Source organism: Pseudopodoces humilis, chromosome 13 (assembly GCF_049639895.1).
Source record: "Pseudopodoces humilis isolate 2021_Gansu_Grassland_sample_001 chromosome 13, ASM4963989v1, whole genome shotgun sequence".
In the NCBI taxonomy this organism is placed as follows: domain Eukaryota; kingdom Metazoa; phylum Chordata; class Aves; order Passeriformes; family Paridae; genus Pseudopodoces; species Pseudopodoces humilis.
The window spans coordinates 4,464,594-4,486,498 of NC_142212.1; the positions used below are offsets into that span (position 1 = coordinate 4,464,594).

Here is a 21,905-nt window from a genome sequence, read left to right on the forward strand (position 1 = left end):
TATCTTTTTTTTTGTCTTTTTTTTCTTATTTTATTTGACATCAATCCCCTCCCTCCCTGCCCCAACATACACAATGTAGATGCCGCCCCACTCCCTCCCCATTAAAAACACTTTGTCCCCAACCTCTGGTGGAGTCACCCCTGGCCCACCCCTCTTGCAGTGAGAGAAGTTCACAGATAAGGCAGTTCATGTGAGAGGGAGCTCGGCCCTGCCAGTGGTCAAGCCTGCTCCTCCAGGCCTGAGAAGGGCAGTGACTCACAACACCAAGCCTCCACGGCCAGACAAGACAGAGAACAGAGACAGACAGACAGACAGAGCGTGGGGGGAGGCACTCCTACAGTTTGCATTGCTGCTTCCCTCCTCCCCGACTCTTGCTCCCCCGGCTCTCAAAGGTCCACTCTATCCCTCTCCCATCTCCCAGCCCCTAATACAATTCTTATCCTTACAGCTATAAAACAACAAAACAAAATGAAAAGAACAAAACCACCCCCACGCCACACCCTTCGCATCCTTCTCCACCCACTGCCGTGGCCCAGAGGGAAAATCCTGACTCCCAAAAAGGTCCTGGAACTTTTGCCTCCTGGCAGAGCTGAGACCAAGCAGGAGCTGGGCCTTTTTATTTCCCTGTGATCTCTATGACATCGTCGTCTTTGTCCTCGTCATTAGAGCTGCATCCCACCTCTGGGACCTCCTGGGGTTCAAACTGAGGCACCTGGGACCGAAGGAGACCCCCAGCTGGGTAGCCCGAGTGAGGGGACATGTAGCCAGGGTAGGCAGATGCCACGCTCCTGGGAAGGCTGCTAGGCAAGACGGGGGCTGGGAAAGGAGCGAACATCCTGGGCTCAGACAGGAGTGACTGCGTGAAGGGAAGCGAGTAATTGGGCAGCACCCCTGCCAGAGAAGGGTTTAGCATGAATGAGGGGACGCTGGCGGTGGCTGAGGTAGCAGCAGAAGAGCTGGCGGTGCCGGCTGTCAGCAGAGGGTCAGTAGTCACAGGGAACACCAGATGAGGGTCTGGGAGTAAATTGGGCAGCTGGTAATAAGAGGAGCCAGCACCCATGTACAAGGAGTTTCCTGGCTGGGAGGCAAATGGATGGGTTAGGTTGTGGTTTAAAGAGACAGGAGGCATGGTGAACCCACCAGAGACGGGGAACCCGTGTTCGTACGGCTGCACGGACGATGGCAACTGGCGCTTCTTCTGCTGCCTCCGGGACTGCTCCTCTGGAGCCGACGGCGACGTTGACTTGCGCTTGTTGCCCCGTAAGTCCAACACCGGGTGGGCATCGCCGTGCTGGCTGGTGGCTGGCAGGGCCGAGGACACGGAGGGAGCCATGCAGTGAACTCCCACGCGCTGCTCGGCTCCTCGGGCGGCGGCGCCGGGCGCGTTGTCCGTGCGGGCGGCGTGGCCCTGCGCCGCGGTGGTGCTGGGAGAGCTGTGGCGCGACTCGCGCGCGGCCGCCGCCTCCGCGTACTGCTGCAGCTCGCTGATGATCTCGGGGCTGTCGGGGGAGATGGGCCGAGTGAGCTCCTCAGCGCTGGGGAGCTGTGGGGATGAGGCACTGTGTCTGCCATTGCTCGTGGACTCCAGGGAAGAGCTCTGGGAGCCTGCAAACAAGGAGTTAGGGCAGGTGAGAAATATGACCTCAGAGAAACATCCGCGGGCCAAGAGGCAACAGTGGAAAGGAAGGTGGGAGTATCTTGGGGATATGGCAGGGACAGCTCTAAACACAGACATGATGGAATACACCAGGGAATACTGCCCCAGACACTCCAGTAGGAAAGCACATGTGCAAGGCCCACACAGCACCCACAGGCCCCTACCTGAGGCAGCTGTCCGACGGTCTTCACTGCCCTTTGGCTTCCCAGTGGTCCGTATGGCAAAAATCCGACCGTCGCTGGTCCGGATGTACGTCCCTGGAACAGAGGCAGGACAACTTCAACAACTTCATTACAACTCCAGTCTCGGCTCAGGACCTAGATCTACGAGCCTGCAAGGTTCCTTGGGCAAGAATAGGACAGCAGTGCTGCACAGGCCCAGTGGAAGGGCTCTCCCCTTCCTCACCCTTCACTTTTACCCCTTCAGCTTTCCTGGACTGGAGATCACCCCCCGCAGTGTGCCAGTGGGAAATGTGGAACTTCACACTTGAAACACTTTGCTCTGGGAGAACCAGGGAGTGTTTGGTGGCCTCAGGACTTGCAGTGAGTGTTTTAAGAAGAAAGAACTGAGCCACGAAGTTCAACAGCTCCTCTCAGGGACAGGAGCAGCCACAGCTGCAACAGTCATGCAGCATCAGCACACCCAGATCATGGGCTGCAAAAGTCACTGCAAACTCTAGACCTCCTTCCCTTCTTGTTTCTTTTTTTCTCAAGGGATTGATTCAAGCCTTTACATAATTTTCTTTTCTAATTAGCACTGTCCAGGACCCTATCCACAAGTCTTAGCAGGACAGAATTACCTTTTGTCCCTCGGATGATGTGGATGCTCTCACCAGCACTGATTCTTGCTTGTACATCAGTGGATGTGTTTGTACCCGGAATCACAATATCTGTCAGTGGGGAAAGAAACAGAATACTGCCCATTAAACTACATGCCAGACACACATAGGAGAGGGCAGGTGCACCACCAACTCCTTTTTTTTGCAGTGTAATTGTCTTTCCTATATGCCTTATATGCCATGCTATAAGCAAGCCCTGGGTTTATTTCTACACAACCCAGTAAGGCAGCAGAAGCCATTCTCTCCTGGCACAGCATCTCCAGAACCACCAGCAACAATATTGCAGGTCCTAGCAGGGAAAGTTCACTCCCAACAATCCACCAGGTCCATGGCTCTTGTATTCCTGCAGGGAAAGTCCTCCAGGCACAGAGGAACCACTCAAATACAGAGAGACCTTATCTTTGCCTCTGATGCCCATCTGCCCACAGCCCACATGGACATCAACAACTCACCCTGATCTTCAGTTCATGATGGGCATCCTCAATTTACCATGGGCATCATGACCCAACCCACTTCGAGCAGTAGCAACTCACCCGTGGTGGTAACAATCTTCTGCACAAAGACACCAGCTCGCTGTAGATAGTTGATGGGAAAGTTGACAGCAGGGTTGGAACTTGAGGTTGATCCTGCACTGCCCACGGGGACATGCCGGGGCATCATTGGAATGGGGGTGGACTGAACTGGGCGGACGCTTGCCACTGGTTTGTCCTCACCCTTGAGGGCTGGTCGCCTAGTGAGAGAGGTGGGAGGAGAATGCAGCACCCATCCCACAGTGATAAGCATCCTCTGCCCCCTCATTTCATGTCTACAGCATGAGGAGAAGGGAAGGGGCAGGTGCTCACCAGTTCCTCTGGCTAAAGGCAGGGATGCTTGTCAGACTCTGGTCACTGGCTGGGTAATACTGTGCGTAGGACGGCCGGGTGTAGGGGACGGATGCTCGCTTTTCCTCCTCATAGCTCTTCTTGGCTGCTTTCTTCTCTGCCTTGGTCAGTTTGTGCTCCTTCCGGTCGATCAGCAGTGACTCGTGCTGAAAAGGCTCCTGCAACCCCACAGCACAGCGGTTCTGGCACCCACACACCGCAAGAGGGAACCAGCACACCCCAAAAGGCAGCCGCCTGCTCCCTGCAGCAGCCTGTCTCCTTCCCAGGCTGGCAGAGCTGCCTGTGGCAAAGCATGTGTGGGAGGCACTGCTGTGGATGTGACCAAGGCTCATCTTGAAGGGTGACAGTCAGCTAATGCCACCACCTGCCCAGGCAAGGCCATCACTTACCACGAGCAAAACCCAGGAGCTTTGGCTAGACCACGAGCACAAGCACGGAGCCCGCCACGATGTCACACAGCCCCCAGAGCCCCGCAGCACCTGGCACAGGTGCGCTCTGCAGCAGCACCCCACCAGTGACACTCCTGACACCAGTGACAGACTCCTGTCTGTCCCAGCTTTGGCTTAAAGTCACCCCAGGAAAAGAGCTGGCAGCAAGCTGGGATATTCCACTGCCACCTTCATGCCCAGCACCAAGCTGAAGTAAGGAGTGCCTGACAACTACCCCCAAACCTGTACAGGACAGAGGCGCTTCTCGATGAGTGGAAGATATCACAGGGAAGGGCAGGGATCTTTGGGTCCTCTCTAGAGAGTTCTCTGCCTATTCCCACCAGTACCTAGGTGCATTCTGCTTGCCACCATGTCCCCATCACACCGCCAGACTCCTCTAGGCCCACTCCTGCCTGTGCAGTGCCAGCAAAGAAGCAGGCTGGTCTTACCTTGGTGATGAGGTGAGGATACTTGAGACAGGCTAACTGTAGAACAGACTCCTTCATCTTGCTTGGATTGAGGGAGAGCTGAGCAGGGTCAGATTCTTCTTCCACAAAATGCAGCAGGTTCTCCACCTCCCGTCGAGTGAAATTCAGCACTGGGTTCAGATCATCCACCACCCGATCTGGAAGAGAGAGAGAATGGAGTGAGCAGACTAGGGAAGAGATCAGCACTGCTTGCCTGTTGCCCTTCCTATTCTTCTGTCCTAGTACAGCTCCCTCCTTGCAATCTACAGAGTCCTCAGAAGTATTCTGTAAATGTCAGGGCAAGGAGAAAAATCATCATGTTCAGAGCTCAGCCTGTTTGACCAAGTCAGGATGACAAGTGCCTGTGCTCCAGACTGCACAGCAAAGCTGTGCAGGTCACCAAGCTCCTGGCAAACACAAAACTAATTATGGGTAGTGTCCCACCTCATGTAACAAGGCTGTAAACATACACATCCTGGGACAGCCACATCAGTATGTGTTCTCCCACAAATCCCACTAAAAAGGCTCAAATTAATAACTATGTACTAAAGTGGAAAGGTCAGAAAAGCAGCCACATTCCCTCACTCACAAGAGCCTGAATGTTTTCCTAGAACATTCCCTCCTGCACACAGGTCAAATGGGAGCACAAGAAGAAAACACCTATCCAGGACTCTCCTGGGAGCCAGGCCAGCTGCCAGGGGACTCCACCTCAAGTGCACAACAGCAAACTGAGCTGATCATGCTGGGCTGCTGCCTCTGGAGTTTTGAGCAAAGAAGGAGACAGTGCTCTCTTTGGGTCACCACAACCCTCAGCTGCAGATTCTATGAGAGCAGCTTGACAACAGGCACAAGCAAGCACAAAAGATATTTTTGTTACAAAGGCAGGTCAGAACCCCAATGAATTATTCTTGGAAAGCACTATCAGTCAAAGGTATTAATATATGTTTTAATTTAGCTATTTTCCCTCTCTTACAGCAGGAAAAATGAAGATAGTTATTTTAGTAGTAATACCCAGCTTAAGATGAGCAATATCCAGGCAGAAGGGAAAACAGGATGAGCACTCCCCAAGTCTCCAGTCTGTTGCAGAAGCCAGAAGAGGAGCAGAGAAAGTAAATGGCACAGCAGTGAACTGGGACCACAACCTTGCTGCAGGATGCTGGCTCTACCAGCATGAATTTCTTATGGGATCCCATGTCAAACATCAAACACAGCCCTGGAATAGTGCTACCACCCCTTTGTCTGCTCTTCAACCTTTAGAAAAGAAGTTACAAAACCCACAGAAACAGGACTTCCAGGAGCTAAAAGGAGTGAAAGCTGAGAGTGGAACGTTGTGCTCATCCACACTTACCTGACATGCCCTGCTTGGAGATCTGACGGTCATAGATCTTCTTCTCCAGGGTGTAATCAGAAACCAGTCTGTAGATGTGGCACGGCTTCTTCTGCCCGTAGCGGTACACCCGGCACACGGCCTGAGCATCGTGGCACGGGTTCCAGGAAGCATCAAACACCACCACTCTGTTTGCTCCAATGAGGTTGACACCCAAACAGCCAGCACTGGAAAATTAAGGCAAATTTTAAACTGCTGCCCTGGTCAATTTTTAAAACTTCTTGGCAGGGATAACCAACACAGCCAAGAGTCCATAGAGAGTCTATGGAATGTTTCCTCCAGTCAAACTTTAAACCCAAGCTCAGTTTCCAAGACTGTTAAGCTGTTGCAGAGGCCTAAGGCTGAAATCCTACATCTCTAGGGAATTCAGAAGCAGATGGCACTATCATACCATGGAGAGCACATTACAAGGGAAGTTAAGAACTGAAAACCCACATGCATCCAGAACGTCAGGATGAGTCCTCCCCTGTGCCCTCCTGCTCCAGCCAACTCACCGTGTGGACAAAAGGAAGAGCCAAACAGAGGCATTGCTGGGATCATTGAACTGGTTAATCAGCCGCTCCCTTTCTGAGGCAGAGGTGCTGCCATCCAGTCCTGAGAAGGGAATTAAAGACACATGTAAAAGCTCTGTATGTTTGGGGGATTTCTATTGGAACAAACCCACTTCCCAAACACTGAGCTTTAAAACTGGTTCCAAACCAATTAATGTACTCCAGGATCTCAACTGGACCACTCTGTACCTGTAATATGCCCAAAAAGGCAGGTGCAATGCAGCCAGCCAGGTTGGGACTTGCTCAGCTGAAAGATCAAATCTTTCAGTTACATTAAGTAAGCAGTACTCAAGCTTGTCAAGGCCAGGCCTGGGAGCACTACAACACATCTTGCCCTTTAAGGCTCTGCTTTGGCCAAAGTGGACAGCAAACAGGAACAAAGGCCTCATGTATGCAGGAAGTTCCAGGAATCAAGAGAAAGCAAAATTGTAATGCCTTTGGCAAACCCCCAGAAACTAGACCTGAGCACAGAGAATGCTGGTGTAAAGGAGTGCAGGGGGTGTCATGTCTCTGCTCCTGGGCAGCAGCTTGCTTCTGGCAGCTCTGCAAAAATCAGGAACACTACATCCACCACTCTTCTCAGTCTTGGCCTCCAAAGTAGCCACACAAAGCAACAACCCATACTAGAGAAAGATTTAAAGCTGGGGAAGAGGGGAGAGGAGTTCACAGCCTTGAGCAAGTGAAAGCATTCCACAGTGATTCTGGTTTTGGAAGCAAGATGTAGCAAATAGCCAACATGAAGCAAAAAGTATCTTTTGCAACTTTAAAAAAGCAGTAGTGTGTTAGTGAGATGTCAAAGATGTCTAACATCTTCTAAGTAAGACGTCAAAAGAGGATTTGAAATTACTGCTTAGCTGCTATCCAACTGACATTATCTTCCAAAACAACTAAAGTAAGAACAGTCTGAAAGATGTTAATCAGAAGAATGCTTCAGAAGAGCATTTTCACACCCAAAGACAACTAAAAGAAGATGGTGGGCAACTTTCAGGAATTAGTCCTTCACACGATCGGTGTCACAACAAAAGAGAGGAGGACTGGATGCACTCACTGTAGTAGTTGATGTTTCGGACCCAGTTATGAACTCCTCCATCTGAGTCTGGAGGACTCGGCATCGGTCTTTTTGCCAAAAACTCTTCAATGACAGATAAGGTGGACAAGCTCTGGCTGCAAAACCAAGATCTCTGTTCAGAAAAACGCCCCCCACAGCAGAAGTGGAGTATCAGAAGCCTTCCCCAGCCGTGACAGTGCTGATGGTTGTCAAACCCTGTTTGTGCAGCACACCCCTCACTAGTAAATGTGACAGTGGCACAAGTATATAATCCACAGATGAAAATCCACATTAATACAACAAAGGAGAAAAGGGGAACTGCCACACCATTGTAAAAACCTCCTAGTACCAGGAGGGATCCAACTGCTCCAGTATTTATTTACCGTAGGATCAGTTGGTGATACTCTGCTTACCTGAAGACCAAGATCTTGTCTCCAAGCTTCACACTTTCCTCAATTAGGTGGAAAAGTAACACCATCTTGGGTGAGTTCTCCAGGACTCCCGTCTGGTAATCACACAAGATGTCTTTGGCCTACCGAGAAACAGGAGACTATTACAGGTGGAGTTGCTCATTCCCTGTTTAGTTCAATAACCCTGTCTCAAGGTGAGAGAAATGAATCATGGCAACGAGGTTATTTACATCCAGTTGTTTGAAGTGATAATGTTACTCCCAACTACTGCTGCTACCTCCCATTCCAGAAGCTCCAAATGACAAACTTTCTCGATGAATGAGTGTTCTCTTAACCTCTCATGACTCTTTTATCTCAAAGAGCTTTCCTCCATCCTTCCAGATTTACCACCATCTTATTTAGATCAAACTTCATCCTAACACCTTTATTTAGGATAACGAAGTCCACTGTGTTTTTGGTCAGGTAAGAACAAAGACATAAGAGTGCTGCCTACAATTCTACCTCATGACAGTCACAAACCTCTCCTAGTACCATGCAGATCTGCTTATCAAGATGCTCTATGGTAAAGAGAACATAAGAGAAACCCATAACTCAGAGGAGTCTATTCTGCTTCAGAAAACTGTACAATCTTTCAGACTCTCCAAATAGAGTTTTCCAGCAGTGACACTCACCCACTCGTAAGTTACGACCTGATTTGCTCTCTCCTGAAAAGGGTTGAAGCCAACACTCTGCAGGAACTTGCTATTAGTAGCTTCTCCAACTGGTGATGCCAAAGCATTACTCTCTGTTTTGACTTTAATTCCCTGAGGCTGGCAGCGGGAATTAGTGCTTGCTGTGCCAAGGTCATCCACATCCAAATCCTGATCATTTGCCAGATTCTCCTTTTGCAGAGCTTCATACAACACATCTGGATGGTTCCAGATCTGAAGGGATAAAGAAAGAAAGATTAGACCTGCACCGGTCTGCTGCTTGCCAATGATTGTGACCTGAAAGCCCCCACAGCTATTCAAAGGGAAGAACTAATACTTCTTCTGGCTCTCTTAATTTTATAAGTGCCCAATTCTTTCCTTGAGAACAAACCAGGAGGTCACTGTGAACTCCCCACAGCATTAAGGCAGAGAAAGCTGCCTGTTTGCACTAAGCAGGTATGGTTATGCAGTTTCAGGTTATCAGCCCAGACTGTTTCAGCTGATGGTAGTATGTTTCTTGCACTGTGTGAAAGAGACATTTAACATCCCTGTACCTCAGTTCTGGAAGCAAAGATAACAACACTGTTGAACCACTGCAGAGCACTCTGGGGAGAGATGGTGGCCAACCACACTTTCACCTCCTCTTTTGATTCATATTCCCCTGTCCCAAACATATTAGAATCTTTCTTTGCATCTTCTGCCAAAACCTACCTTACAGCAGACACAGAAAGCTTTGAGTGGGTTCAGCCCCAGCCAGCCACTGTTGCCTGCATCTCGGAACCGGTTCATGAACTCCGTGTAAAGGGCCCGCTGGATCTTGGACAGACGTACCAGAATGACGTGTTCTTCCTTAGATGGGAGCTGAACCTTCAGCACGTTGTGGCCTCGCCTGTGGAGGAAATAAAAAGAGTGAGATAAATACAGGGAAGGGAATTTCTCAATATGATCTCCCTGTGGCTGCCTGTAGGGTAAGATTTTGACTTCTTGCCCACCCAGCTGCAGGGAGAAGGACCTCAAAATTGCATGTTTCTCTAATGCATGTCACTTCTGAGATACTCTCCCTGCAGCCAAATACCAATTGTAAGCACTATTATAAAGCTCTCAAACATTACAATCCTGTAGCACAGGTCACAGAGTTAACAGGGTGATGAAAGTCCTGTTTTCCATGGTAGCTGCAAAATAGAAATAAGATGTAAAGTCTATTTTCAGCTCTGCCAAAGATTAAGATGCTCCAGACCACCATCTTAGAAACCTCATCTGAGAAAAAAAAAGTGATTTGTTTCATGTAACACTTTCAGATCACTGGATAAGAATGTCACAAAGTGCACATCCAAATTGGCTATTAAGCCATGAAAATAAACCTGAGGTCACTCTGGGGCAGTTAGAGGTGTAGTTCTCCATTATCAGAGTCTGTGGTACCAAAACAAACCAACTTCAGTGTGGCCAGCAGGGCCAGGGGAGTGAACCTCCCCCTGAACTCAGCACGGGTGAGGCCCTGCCTTGAATCCTGGGTTCAGTTTTGGGCCCCTCACTACAAGATAGTGAGGTGCTGGAGCATATCCAGATTCAGGCAACAGAGATAGGGAAGGGTCTGGAGCACAAGCCTGAAGAGGACAGCTGAGGGGGCTCAGCCTGGAGAAGAGAAGGCTTTGGGGGGACCTCCCTCTCTCTCTCCACAACTTTCTAAAAGTAGGTTATATCCAGGTAGGGAACAGTCTCTTGGTCCCAGGTAACAGTAACAGGACAAGGGAAAATGGCCTCATATTGTGCCAGGGAGGTTTAGATTGGATATTAGAAAACATTTCTTCATGGAAAGGAAGAAACTGATATTCAGATATTGGAACAGACAGTTCAGGAAAGCGGTGGAGTCACCAGGCCTGGAGGGATTTAAAAGACTCATAGATGTGGCACAAGCTTTAGGGGTGGCTGTGCTGGGTTAACAGCTGGACTTGATGATCCTACAGGTCTTTTCCAACCTTAACGATTCCATGATTCTGTAAGGCGGCAAGATTCAGTTGTACTGCATCAACTCAGCAAACAAGCCAGGTAACTTGTGATGAAGGAGCTGTTTGCATGGACTACACCCCTGAGAAGTCCCCGTGGACTCACCGCTGCACGAAGCCCTCCAGCAGGCTGTGCAGGACGTGGCTGCGGTAGCGCATCAGCCGCACGTCCTGGGGGGTGCTGTCAATGCACTGCCCGTTCAGGATGGGCCGCTCAAACATGTTGCTGAATTCCTGCCGCGAGCCCAGGAAGTCAGGCCGGACAAAGTCCACCATGCACCAGTACTCAATGAGGTTGTTCTGGAGCGGGTACCCTGTCAGCACCACCCGCCGGCGCGAGCGGATGTTCTTCAGCGCCTGGGAAGTGCTGGCATGGCAGTTCTTTATGCGGTGTCCTTCGTCACAAATCACCACATCGGGGCCCGGGCGAGACAAAGCCTTCTCAATCCCTGAGGATGAGGGACATTAAGTGTTAGTTAGAGATTAACAAAGCAAAGTTCTGGTTTTATAAGGTCATCAGCTTCACAAAAGAGGGGTATTTCTGAAAGAAAAAAAAGCGGCATCCATGGGTGCAGAGAGCAAGGCTGATGCAGGAGATAACACATGACTAGACACTAGTTCTGATTTAGCAAGATGTGGTAATGAGCAAACATGACTGTCCCTTGATTTCTGTTCAATGACCTGCATTGCATCAAGTTGGGTGTCTCACATCAAATCAGAGCTCAACAACCTTCTGCCTCCAAAGACACAATCCTGCCCAGCAAAGTTCTATCATGTCAGTGACACTAAAAGCAAGTTATAGGTTGCTTCCCTGTGCTGACAGCCAACTGGACAGCAGGGTCACATTCTCCCTCTTGAGGGCTGACTTCCCACCTTTCAGAAGCTCCTGCTGCCGGTCTTCCTCATCCAAGTCAATAATGACAGGGCCAGTTTGTTTCTTTGTTCTCTTCTTCCTGCCAGTGGCAAAGGACTTCTTCAATGAGAGGAGACGGTACATCTCATATCCCATCAGCAGCACACCACCTTCTGTCACCCAGTCATTCACCACCTTTGCACGTGCAGCTGTCGTCCTGCAAAACAACCAAATAAACTGTAAGCTTTACTCCAATTGCAGGTTGAATCACTGGATTGGAGACTGCTGAGAAAAAATACCCATTCAATTAACTAAAGCACTTTTTTCACATCAAACCAGATGGAGGTTTACAATGAAATTTCTTTAGGAAACAAACAGATACAGAGTGGGGGGAAAAAAGCCTTTTATGTGCCATGGATAGCAGGATTGAGAATGACAAATCCTTACAGGAACTGAGGTGTACAAGTTTGTCATGCACAAAAGCATACCAAACTCAAGAGTTCCCTTTTTATAGAGCTGTTGAGTTTGCCTCTGCAAAAACCATTTTCAGAACAAGCTGCCAATGCACATGGCTGTAATCTTCAAGTTGTTTATCCCCTGTTGTCTCTTTCAATGCTGCTGTCCCCCAGACTTTCTTCCCTTCCAGCCTGCTCAGAATTGGATCAGATCAAGAAACTATCTCCTCTCAGTCCACCCCAGTACATCAGCTCCTGGCCAACAGCAAATATATAGCTGCAGCAGCATCAGCAGATTCAAATATATCCCACCCAGAAGGTGAAGACACCAACAGGTAGGTGTATAGACACAGCCAATGAACTGAGAATTCCCCAGGACCACTGCACTGCCCTGATCCATGCAAGGAAAATGACCCAGAAAGAAGCAGAGGTCCCTGAGCCAAGAGCTCAGAAAAGCTTTTACTGTCACCTACTTGTGTTCATCATTCAGGATGTGGACTTTGAAGGTGCGTGGCTGGACTTCTTTAGAGTTATAATCAGCAGGAAGGTTTTCAGGTGCTGGGAGCCACATGTTGAACTCTGCTAGCCAGTTTTGGAGCGTATTCACCTGAAAAAGTTAGCCACGGAAGGATTAAAAACCCAATTGAGTCACTTGGGATTTTTAAGAGCAAAAACGAGGGAATGACACCCGATGTGCCCAGATGGAAGCAGCAGCTCACAGCATGCAAATTCAGGAACACAGGGAATGATAAAGGGGGAAGAGCAGCAAGGATGTGATAGAGCTTGATGAGTGATGGGACACTAATCAATCTTCTTGATACAAAGAAAGAAGTAGTGTAAGGAAGCCCCTCAGCCAGCCCTTCGTGTGGCTACTTACAGGTACAATGGCAAGAACAGTCTTTGCCTCCGTGTGCCGAAAAAGTACATCCAAGAAAGAGATGACCTGTATGGTCTTGCCCAGGCCCATGCTATGTGCTAAAATACACCCAAACCCACTGCTGGTTTTAAATCTCTCCAAGGACTCGACCAAGTTGTCATAAAGGAATCGGATCCCACCAATCTAGGCAGAAAAGTAGAAGAAGTCTTAGAATGATGGCACACGAAAAAGCCCAAGATGGGTATGTATTTACAGAGTGGCAAGTACATGAGGACCATGAAAACGTAAAGGGGATGTTTCAAGTTCACTAGACTAGTCTAATCTAGGGAAGGCTCAGGAACTCAGTGTTTTTAGATGCTCATAGCATTTCTTGAGAATATGTCAAAAAAATAAAAATTAATTTGTAGCCAAAGGATCTTAATTAGGGTTGATTAGTTTGTTTATAAATATAATTTTATTTTTTAAAAGTTCATCTAAATATACAAAGGTCTGATAATAGCAACAGCTGAAGTTATACAGAGCCCTGGCCTTCCTCTAATTCAGTTTTATCTTTTGACTGTCCACAACAGTCACCACCACAACCAGACTGGTCACAGAGCTCACCAAAGAAGTTCTGCTGAGATTCCCAGGCAAGCTTGCCCTAATTTATTGCATTTTCAAGGCTAACAAAGCCTACCTGATGAGGTTTTACTGCATGTGCAAGCTGGGGAGCCAGGAAAATGTCCTCTTCATTTGGTGGATGATTTATGTTGACAATGACTTGCCCCAGAGCATCTGACTGATTTAAGGCATCATTCACATGAGAGCCACTGCTCTCTTCATTGCCATCCTCCTCCCCCTCATTGCCAGAGTCACTGCTGTCCACAATTTGGAGGGCATCATCCTCTCCTGAGCTCAGCTCAATCACTTCTGTAAAGTAACCAAAACCAGAGAGAACAAGGACAAAGTTAACTTGACATCAGGCTTTATCATGAATGGAAAAAAACTGTCAGGAAATAAGGCTACCTCCAGCTTTTGCAATTCCACCCTGGCCTAATGATGTATCCTGAACAAGCAGGTGTGATACAGGCACACACCAGACCTGTCAGACCAGCATATGAAAGCATCAGCTTCCCTGTCTTCCAAATGTTTCAGGGAACATTAACTTTGGCTGATCCAAAGAGAACATGAGATGGTATCTAGGAGTGTTTTACACTCTCTTCTATATGTTTTCTTAATTCCTAAGCCCAGACATGAATTTTATGTACTGATGTAATGCCTAAGGATCGCCAAGGAGTCCGGTTGAACCCATTTGGGACAAGGGACACAAAAACCACTTCCAGCTGCAGATCTGAATACTTAAATGCTCCTTCTACAAGCAGCAAATGGTGCCACATCTCCTGTAAGCATTCTTCAGCAATGCACTGAGCAAAGATAGGTGCATTTATAAAGCAGGAATAAACACAAGTTCAAAAGAGGGCCTGACAGGTCATTTTATAAATGTTGTTCTAGGACTCACAGGCCAGAACTGCTCATATAAATGGAAATCAATAGGTCTACAAAAGTCTGAAGTGATTCACCACTGGAGCATCTGACCAGATGAGAACAGACTTGTGGCTGAATAAACAGCATATTGTGAGAAGAGCAGGCTGAGGCAATTGGTCACTTACCATCTTTAATGCTATTTTTTCCTTCAGTATCATCTTCACTGCCACTGCTGGTACTGTCGAGGCAGATCACTTCCTGAGCCAGGACCTGAGGGGGGAGCTGGGTCGCTTCTGCTGTTCGGAAAACGATGTCCTCTACAAACATGTATTACAAACAATAAGTAATTCATAATAATGGGGAAGGAGACAAAACTGTTCAGAAACCAGACAGTATTTCCTTCCACTTAGCTCCAATAACTTAGTCCTGGAATTTTCCATAACAGACTCTCACTGTCTACAATACTGCTATGACTCAGCTTCCTGGGTCACACTCTCCTCCATTCTCAATATGCTGAAACAATAGCCCATTGCTGATGGCAACCTCTGTTTCATGCCCTGACTGGGGCACACTGACCATGCAGCATGCTAAAGCCCTTTGTTTCTCTTTTTTTTGGTCTCAGTAAAAGCTGTGTTTCATCCAGAAGAGAAAGTACCAATTGCTGAAGGGATGATAACTGTCCTTTGTTAGTAGGGACACTGTAATAATTACATCCCACATATGGGGGAAAAACAACTTTTGCTGATCAAGAGCATTTGTTTGTATGTTTTTAGTGCTGTCATTTGAGGGAGAGGCGAATGGGGTCAAACAGCACCACTGCAGTGTCACAGCAAGCAACGACATTCCCTGGGGCTGAACCTACCCTGCATAAGTGTTTTAAACAGCTCTTATTCCTTCTCCCACATGTAGAAGTGTTTTTAACACTTGCACATAAGGGAGAATATAAATCTCCTCAAGAGGCAAGGCCAACTCAAGAATTCCTTACCCTTGCCCAATATCCAGCTGCACTTCTCTGCCCTTTACACCTTTTGAAGCAGTGATACAAGCTAAATCACCAAGATGCTCCAGACTGGGAAACAGTGCAAGGTGACGTATTCACACAAAGACATGAGTGATGCTTAACCATTTATACTGTCTGCAACTCACTGCCTGCTGAAACATGCAAGGAAGGCCAAGGTTACATGACCAATATATGTGCACCCAGTCTATTGTTCCACTATCCCCACTACCAGAAACATCCGTTACCAGACCGTTCCCAGGACAAACAGGATCTGGCATTTCTGCCAAGCCTTTTGATTTAAGCTCCCATACCAGATGGAAAGACAAGAGAGCTCTGCTTCGACATCCCCCTTGTCATGGGGTAGCTTACACTTAATATATGTCAAAATATCTTCAACGATCATTACCTGACATCTTTCATCAAGCGGCCACTGTATCTTGATACAAAACAAACACAGAAGTGCAACTGCCTACACCGAACCTACAAGTGGTTTGGAACTGCTGTTTACACTTGAAAGTCCAAGCACAGCACAGAATCACATGTTTGGGGTTAGAAAGACCCTCCAAAGGTCATCTAGTCCAACCCCTCTACACTGAGCAGGGACATCTTCAGCTACATCCGGTTGCCTAAAGCCCAATCCAACCTTGAATGTTTCCAGGAATGGGACATTTACCACATCTCTGCACAACCAGATGTGGTAAATTCCAGAGTTTCACCATCCTCATTGTAAACCATTTCTTCCTTGTATCTAGCCTGTATCTACCTTCATTTAGGTCAAAACTATTGCCCCTTGTCCTATCATGGACAAGCATGGCACTACCTTCTTCATTCAGCTTCTATCCTGAAAGCTCTTGCTTTGGCTGGCACCTCCCAGTGCTTACCAGGAAGAAACTCCAGGGGTACAGTTGGTATAGAGGCTGGATAATCCTTCCGCTGCTGCTCAAGCCGTTTCCGTCTCTCTAACTCTTCCTGCTGGGCTGCCTTTGTCACGGCTTCCAGTTGGTCCTCACGCAACAGCTTTCTGAACACGGGAGCAAACGTGATTTGGTTACACTTGATTTCTTCCATAGCAAAGTAATGAAAGGAGGAAAAACATCAGTGGGTAAGCACATACTTAAACTAGGTTACCAGAGACTAGTTCTTCTGCCTGAAAGGATGTTTTTTATTGATATGCAGTTTATAGACACAAAATGCACCAAGTCGTGCAAAGAAGATATATAGGAAGAAAATGCATCAATTCCCCCACAAAAAGTCATCACCCTGATTCTCTTTTGACAGCATTTTCAGGAGCTAGGATCGCTAAGGTTTTAACAATCATTTCGCTGCATTCTCCAAAAGCACCCTCCCTTTACAGGTAATCTTATTTACTTCCAGAAGTTGCTTTTCCCCTGCTTCAATGTCACATGTCCAGTTCTGGAAATGAAGGTGCTTCTGCCAGAGGAGAGGTACAGTAGTGGTAAAATCCAGCTCATTCAAACTAGTCTTTAAAAACACCCAATCCCACACTTCAGGGACATCTCCTTCATCCTAATGAAGTCTCATTTTCCAGTGTCTATTCAATGCTTATTCCTTCAGCTTTAAGAACATCAATCTGCACAAGCTTAAATAGGAACCAAAGACCACCAGCACAGGGCATGAGAGCCACTTGTTGCTACAGGAGTTCCTGCTCCATTAGTTCTCCTCTGAGCTTGTAAAATTCCCTTGAGCAAAATTTCTTAGCGATTTACCAGCTCACAACTTGTCCCAGAATATGTGGTGAATTACACAATCAAACAATTACTGCTTTATAAAATCCAGGTGAAACTGACTTTCAACATTTCAGTTGCTAGCTGTAGCATCAGCATTCCTGTCAACAAGTACCCAGGACAGTACAGGAAAGGACTGTATTTTAGGCTGTTTGCAACAGAATTCACCTCAGCAAATATCTGAAACTGGTACTTACTTTATGGTGGTACTGTTTTTCAATTACATCTCTCAAAAGACAGCAGCAATTACACAATTTTTGCAATATATTCCATAACCAAATAGTCACTCTTCTGAAATACCAAACAAGTCTGCACCCACATGCAGCACTCCAGTCTGAGATCACTCTACTCCCACTGGTGAAATCCTAAGGTTTTGGAAAAGAAAAACCATCTGGTTTGCCAGCAGTGGCACAATGTAGCTCAGAAGCAAAGTGCAGAGATTCTGTTTTCACCACCATATGTGACCCGAGCTCGCTCTGTCCTGCTGCTGCTGCTTACCTTATGTTCCTCCGCATGTGAGACGGTTTCTGAGCCCTCTTCTTTTTGGTGTCCTCAGAGGCCAGGCTCTTGTGCTGGTTCTGCAAGAGTTGCTCTGCCCGCTCGCTCTGAGATGAGGTAGTTGAAGTCGAGCGCTGCCATTCTCCATCCTCCGCGTGCTCCGCATGGTCACCGCTGAACACGGCTTCCTGGGGTTGGTCTGCAAGGGGAAGAACGTGCCATGGGAACAGCTGTGCCAGGCTGGCAGCTGGCTTTTCCATGGGCATTCAGCAGGATTTGAGCTCTCACTCATTTGCAAGCATTTCACTCTGAGGGTCAAAACTGGGGTCCTTTCTGACAGTCAAAGAGAGTTAAAAAGTTTTACAGTGAAGGGTCTGTCCCTAGTGAAAGCCAAGACTAACACCCCTCAAGACAGCCCAAAAGTGTCCTGACAAGAAAACAAGGCAAAATTATTTAGGTCCATGTGGAGCACTTCCTGTCCCAAGAGTCTGTTTTTCTATGAGGACCTGATAAGCTCTGATCAAAACAAGGAACTTAAATCTCTTTCTTTGTTTCACATCATTCAAGACAGAAATTTCCATCTATACGACACCTGTGTAACCATCTCCCAGGTCAACAGGACACAGTATGTGAAAGGTTATCTGGATCAGGTAATGGGTGATGGCTCAGCAGGCAGTTCAGTGGTTTTAGCACCAGACTTCACTCTCATGGTTTAAATGGTAATTTCCAACAAGCTTTTTGTCAAACAAAACCCAAGTGGCAATACTCTTTCTACATTATAAATCACATGCATTCCTTTTCCTCTTCATTCTCCTATTTGCAGACTTCCATTTGTGCCTGATTCCACTCTTAAAATGTGAAATGACACCTTGTTCTAAGTGACACTCCAATAGGCTGCCAGTGACCAAGCTAACGCTTCCAGAGCAAAGAAAGGAAATGTTTCTGTTCAAAAGTTTCCCTTGAAGCAAACTGTTTCTGACAAGCGTTGTAATAGCTTCTTTGAAGCATCTTGTCCCCTTGTGTCAGGCAAAGAGATACCCTGAACTTCATCTTGTAATCAGCTTTCTTGCTTACATTGTGTATCTGAGCTAATGACTGAACTGAAATGACACTTAGACAGTACTTTGGAGGAAAGAAGACATCAGTGCAGAGGAATGTGGCAGATGAAGTAATACAGATCCAACAAGCATCACATTGTGACTTGAGGGATCTGGAGACAGAGAGCATTCCTTCTCAAAATGCTGGGAGCTTAAATGAAGGAAGCTTCAGTACAGCACATTGCACCTACAGCTGTCATGTTGATATGCCCATTAAATTAACCTTATTTCCAGTATCATCTCATCTTAAAGTCACATCTTAAAGACATCTTAAGAGGTGTCATATCATCTTAAAATTGAGATGACTAGAAGTAGATTCACACCTTGTTCAAAAGCACCAACTTTGCAAACTTCTTCTCCAGACATCCTACCAGACCCACCCCAGCATTTGCTGCAAGGTTTTGTCAGAACACATTTAGGACTTCAGAGCTCAGCCCACCATGGACCAGTACCAGCAGAGGAGCTCAAACATTTCTGTGAGTATCTGTCTGCAAGCCTTACAAACCAGGTGTCCACAGCTTACAGGATGGAACAGATCTCATGATGAATGCAAGGAGAGTTATGCATATGAAGATAAAGGCAAAGGGGTTCACTGCTACAAGCACAGCAGTTCTCCTACCACAGCCAAGGTCTTAGAGCCCTGTGCTCCCACCATGCCTCTTTAGATTTACAAGCTCAGATATCAAGCATCAGCTCACTTGCAGACAGAGAACGGTGCTGGGAATAAAGCCAGTTTCTCAGGCTTCCCAGACAACAACTCTGCTATTTGAGCTACAGACACATTTTAGTCACATTACCTGCAATTCTTCAGCACTGTTTCCTTCCCCCCACCCCTCTTGACTCCTGGTTATATAACTAGATCAAAAGATTGGATGAAATAGGGCAAAGGGAAGCAGGGAGGCTGCACACGTGATCACATGCTCCGGGATGAGTCATTAAACCGGAGACAAACACTGCCATGGTTACACTGCTGCCATCTCACCCTGTGCCTGGAGGACCTTGACAAGGCACCAGAGAGCACAAAGCCATGCCTGTTTGGAAGAGGAAGCGCTTCCCTCCCCATACTCCAGCAATTGCCCACATCACCTCCTCCAGCAGCCACCCTGCCACCTGCACTGTGCCAGGGAAGGGTGTCTTCAGGACAAGGATGATAATAGCAAAACCCAAAGGCTCAGGAGCCCAAATTATTACGTCTTCTCTATGTGTCCAGATGTGTTGTATAATCCCTATGTAGACTCATTCCATTTCTGCATTTTACCTTTTCTTTCCTCTTAATGATATGTAATATGAGCCCTGGTGAAACCTACACACAGCTGGACAGGGCTTTTAGAATATAATTCTCATCTGACCAGGAACCTGAAGCCCAAAATTTGATGAATTTGGTGCTGCAATGAGTACAAGCCCTCATCCGCCACAGCCATGTCTGCTCAGGCTGGTGTTTGTCCTGCCAATACAAGTTCTGAGGTGAGGAACACAATCTGTGCCTCAGCCCACATTCCTGACACATATGCATCAAGAGAGCTCTTCCCCACTAGTGACAGCTCCAAACATCTCACTGATTCAGCTGCAGTGGGATTCAGGGGACAGCCAGCTTCCCAAAGGCTGCTCCTATCCTTGCCACCACCATGAATAAAGCACTTCACAAAGTTTAACTAACACAATGAAAAAATCGCAAGTCTAACCTTGCAACAGCTCCCGCCACACCTGTGGCATGAGCTGGCAGTTACCAGCAGGAATTGTTTTGCTGCTGCTTTGTATTAAACTCCTGATTATGTGCACAGCCTAAACCCAACCCAGATGAAAAGTGAGGCTCCCTGCTGCAGTCGTGTGGCTGCTCTCCAATACAGTGAGCTCCAAGCTGTGTAAATGGGACCCACACTGGGACAGAAACACATTAAGAAACAATAACTACACACAAACACCTATTTTGTATAAGAACAGCTCTGATCTTTGGGTTGGAGGGAGTGTGGGAACAGCCTCGTTGAACAGGTCCCATCAGGTAATCAATGGAATAATCCTGCCCCAATTTTGCCAAACCTACATCTACAACAGAAATGCAATTATGGTTTTGTAACAGGAGCTCAACACACTACTCTGACATGGTTATACAAGTAGTGTTTTACACAACACAAAAATTCATCAGCCACGTTTGCATGTTGACAACTGTCTGATCATGCTGGAGCTGCTGTGCACTCTAGGAAGACCTGGGCATTTATCCACATTGCCTGCTTGAGAAGAGCATTGCCACCAGCCTGGGGGGTGACAAGCCAGCACAGCCCTGCACAGCAAGATGAGCCACATCAGAAAAAGCAGGCCCAAGTCTGCCCAGCAGAAGACAGCCATGGGTCAGGTATGGTTGTTGGCAAGGGTGTAAATCCATTCCATGGTTACACACAGTGGGCATCAAGAATCAGGCGGTTCACACCAGCTTTGTTCCATCTTTTATGCTGTCCTCACCAGATCTACAAAGAGGATTTCCCAAGGGAAGTGGTGGTAGCATCAGTGAAACTGCTCCTTCAGGTGGGCAACAGCTCTGAGAAATCCCCAAACAGTTCCCAGTGGTTATGGACACCTGCACACACCTAGGCACTCTGTCCTGCAAGGTACCCTGAACGCCAAGAGGGGCACAACTATCCTTTCTCATGCACTTTAGAGGTGTGAAATGTGCCTGCACTCTCAAAACCCAACAGACCTGGTTACAGCAGAGTTCTGGTTTGTGCTGCAGGACAGAGGTTGCAGGTTTTCTTTGCTCAATAAGCTGCAGCACCACCCCCAGATGCACATACAAACAGGGGGGAGGCATTTGGTTTCTCAACCAAAACTTGCGTGTCACAGTATTACAGTTCAGAAGTCTCTGTAGGAAAGAGAGTCGTGACTGCTGTGTAACGCTGCTTCGGATGCTCCCTGTGTGGTGTGATCTGTCCCTAAACATTGCACACAGCTGTGACTCATGATGTGTAACACAGCAAAAGATTTGTCCTGCAGTCAGGCACCTCCTATTGCAGCCAAACTCACCTCATCACCTCCCTTCTCAAACTTCTGTTACAACAGCACAGGATTCAGCCTGGAGAATATTCTCTAGATCATTGATTCAGTAATGAATTGCTCTCAACACAGCTTGCTCTGCAAAATGGATCAGGTTGCTGCAAAGTGTCATGAAGCAGCAGGTTGTTTTGAGGTGTAACATTTGTGTAACTGTCTTCTGACACTAAGGTAAGTGAAAAACAGTGTTACAGCCAGTCTCCACACTCCAAGGTACACCTCAGTAAGTCCAAGTGTCTGTGCATCCACAGTTTGGCTCTAGCAACAGTCAGCACTCTTAGGTGTACAGAAAATTCCCATTCAAAAGATCTGAGGGTCTCCTACCTGAGGTTGCTGCATAAGAAGATCCAAGAGAACAGTGGACAAACTATTGTGTAGGTTGCTGATTTCCTTGCCTAATCAGTTACTAGCCAGCTAACAGGGCTAGCTAGAGCTATGTACACCTCTTCCTGGGAGACCAGTTTCATTGCCAGTGTAACTCTAGTGCCTCCAGGAAAGACACAGCACTGAAAACC

The 21,905-nt window shown here is 47.4% G+C and overlaps 1 protein-coding gene across 4 annotated transcripts in view; it reads right to left on the reverse strand.

The window, feature by feature from the left end:
- The window catches only part of RAD54L2 (RAD54 like 2), a 70,960-nt gene that overhangs the window by 4,117 nt on the left and 44,938 nt on the right, over positions 1-21,905 (reverse strand). For 3 of the 4 annotated variants that reach the window (XM_088061742.1, XM_005522193.3, XM_014251708.2), the window contains 20 exons: positions 17,252-17,450; positions 15,890-16,029; positions 14,194-14,325; positions 13,221-13,453; positions 12,545-12,727; positions 12,141-12,274; positions 11,233-11,429; positions 10,466-10,808; positions 9,068-9,245; positions 8,339-8,590; positions 7,671-7,789; positions 7,258-7,373; positions 6,153-6,252; positions 5,620-5,825; positions 4,254-4,429; positions 3,338-3,534; positions 3,029-3,225; positions 2,457-2,546; positions 1,822-1,914; positions 121-1,605 (listed from right to left, as the gene is read on the reverse strand). In XM_088061742.1, coding sequence (XP_087917868.1) covers positions 617-1,605; positions 1,822-1,914; positions 2,457-2,546; positions 3,029-3,225; positions 3,338-3,534; positions 4,254-4,429; positions 5,620-5,825; positions 6,153-6,252; positions 7,258-7,373; positions 7,671-7,789; positions 8,339-8,590; positions 9,068-9,245; positions 10,466-10,808; positions 11,233-11,429; positions 12,141-12,274; positions 12,545-12,727; positions 13,221-13,453; positions 14,194-14,325; positions 15,890-16,029; positions 17,252-17,450 — 4,274 coding nt within the window. In that variant the 3' untranslated portion in view covers positions 121-616. Of the gene's footprint in view, positions 1-120; positions 1,606-1,821; positions 1,915-2,456; positions 2,547-3,028; positions 3,226-3,337; positions 3,535-4,253; positions 4,430-5,619; positions 5,826-6,152; positions 6,253-7,257; positions 7,374-7,670; positions 7,790-8,338; positions 8,591-9,067; positions 9,246-10,465; positions 10,809-11,232; positions 11,430-12,140; positions 12,275-12,544; positions 12,728-13,220; positions 13,454-14,193; positions 14,326-15,889; positions 16,030-17,251; positions 17,451-21,905 lie in introns of those variants that run through there. The other variant, XM_014251709.2, reaches the window with a different exon arrangement.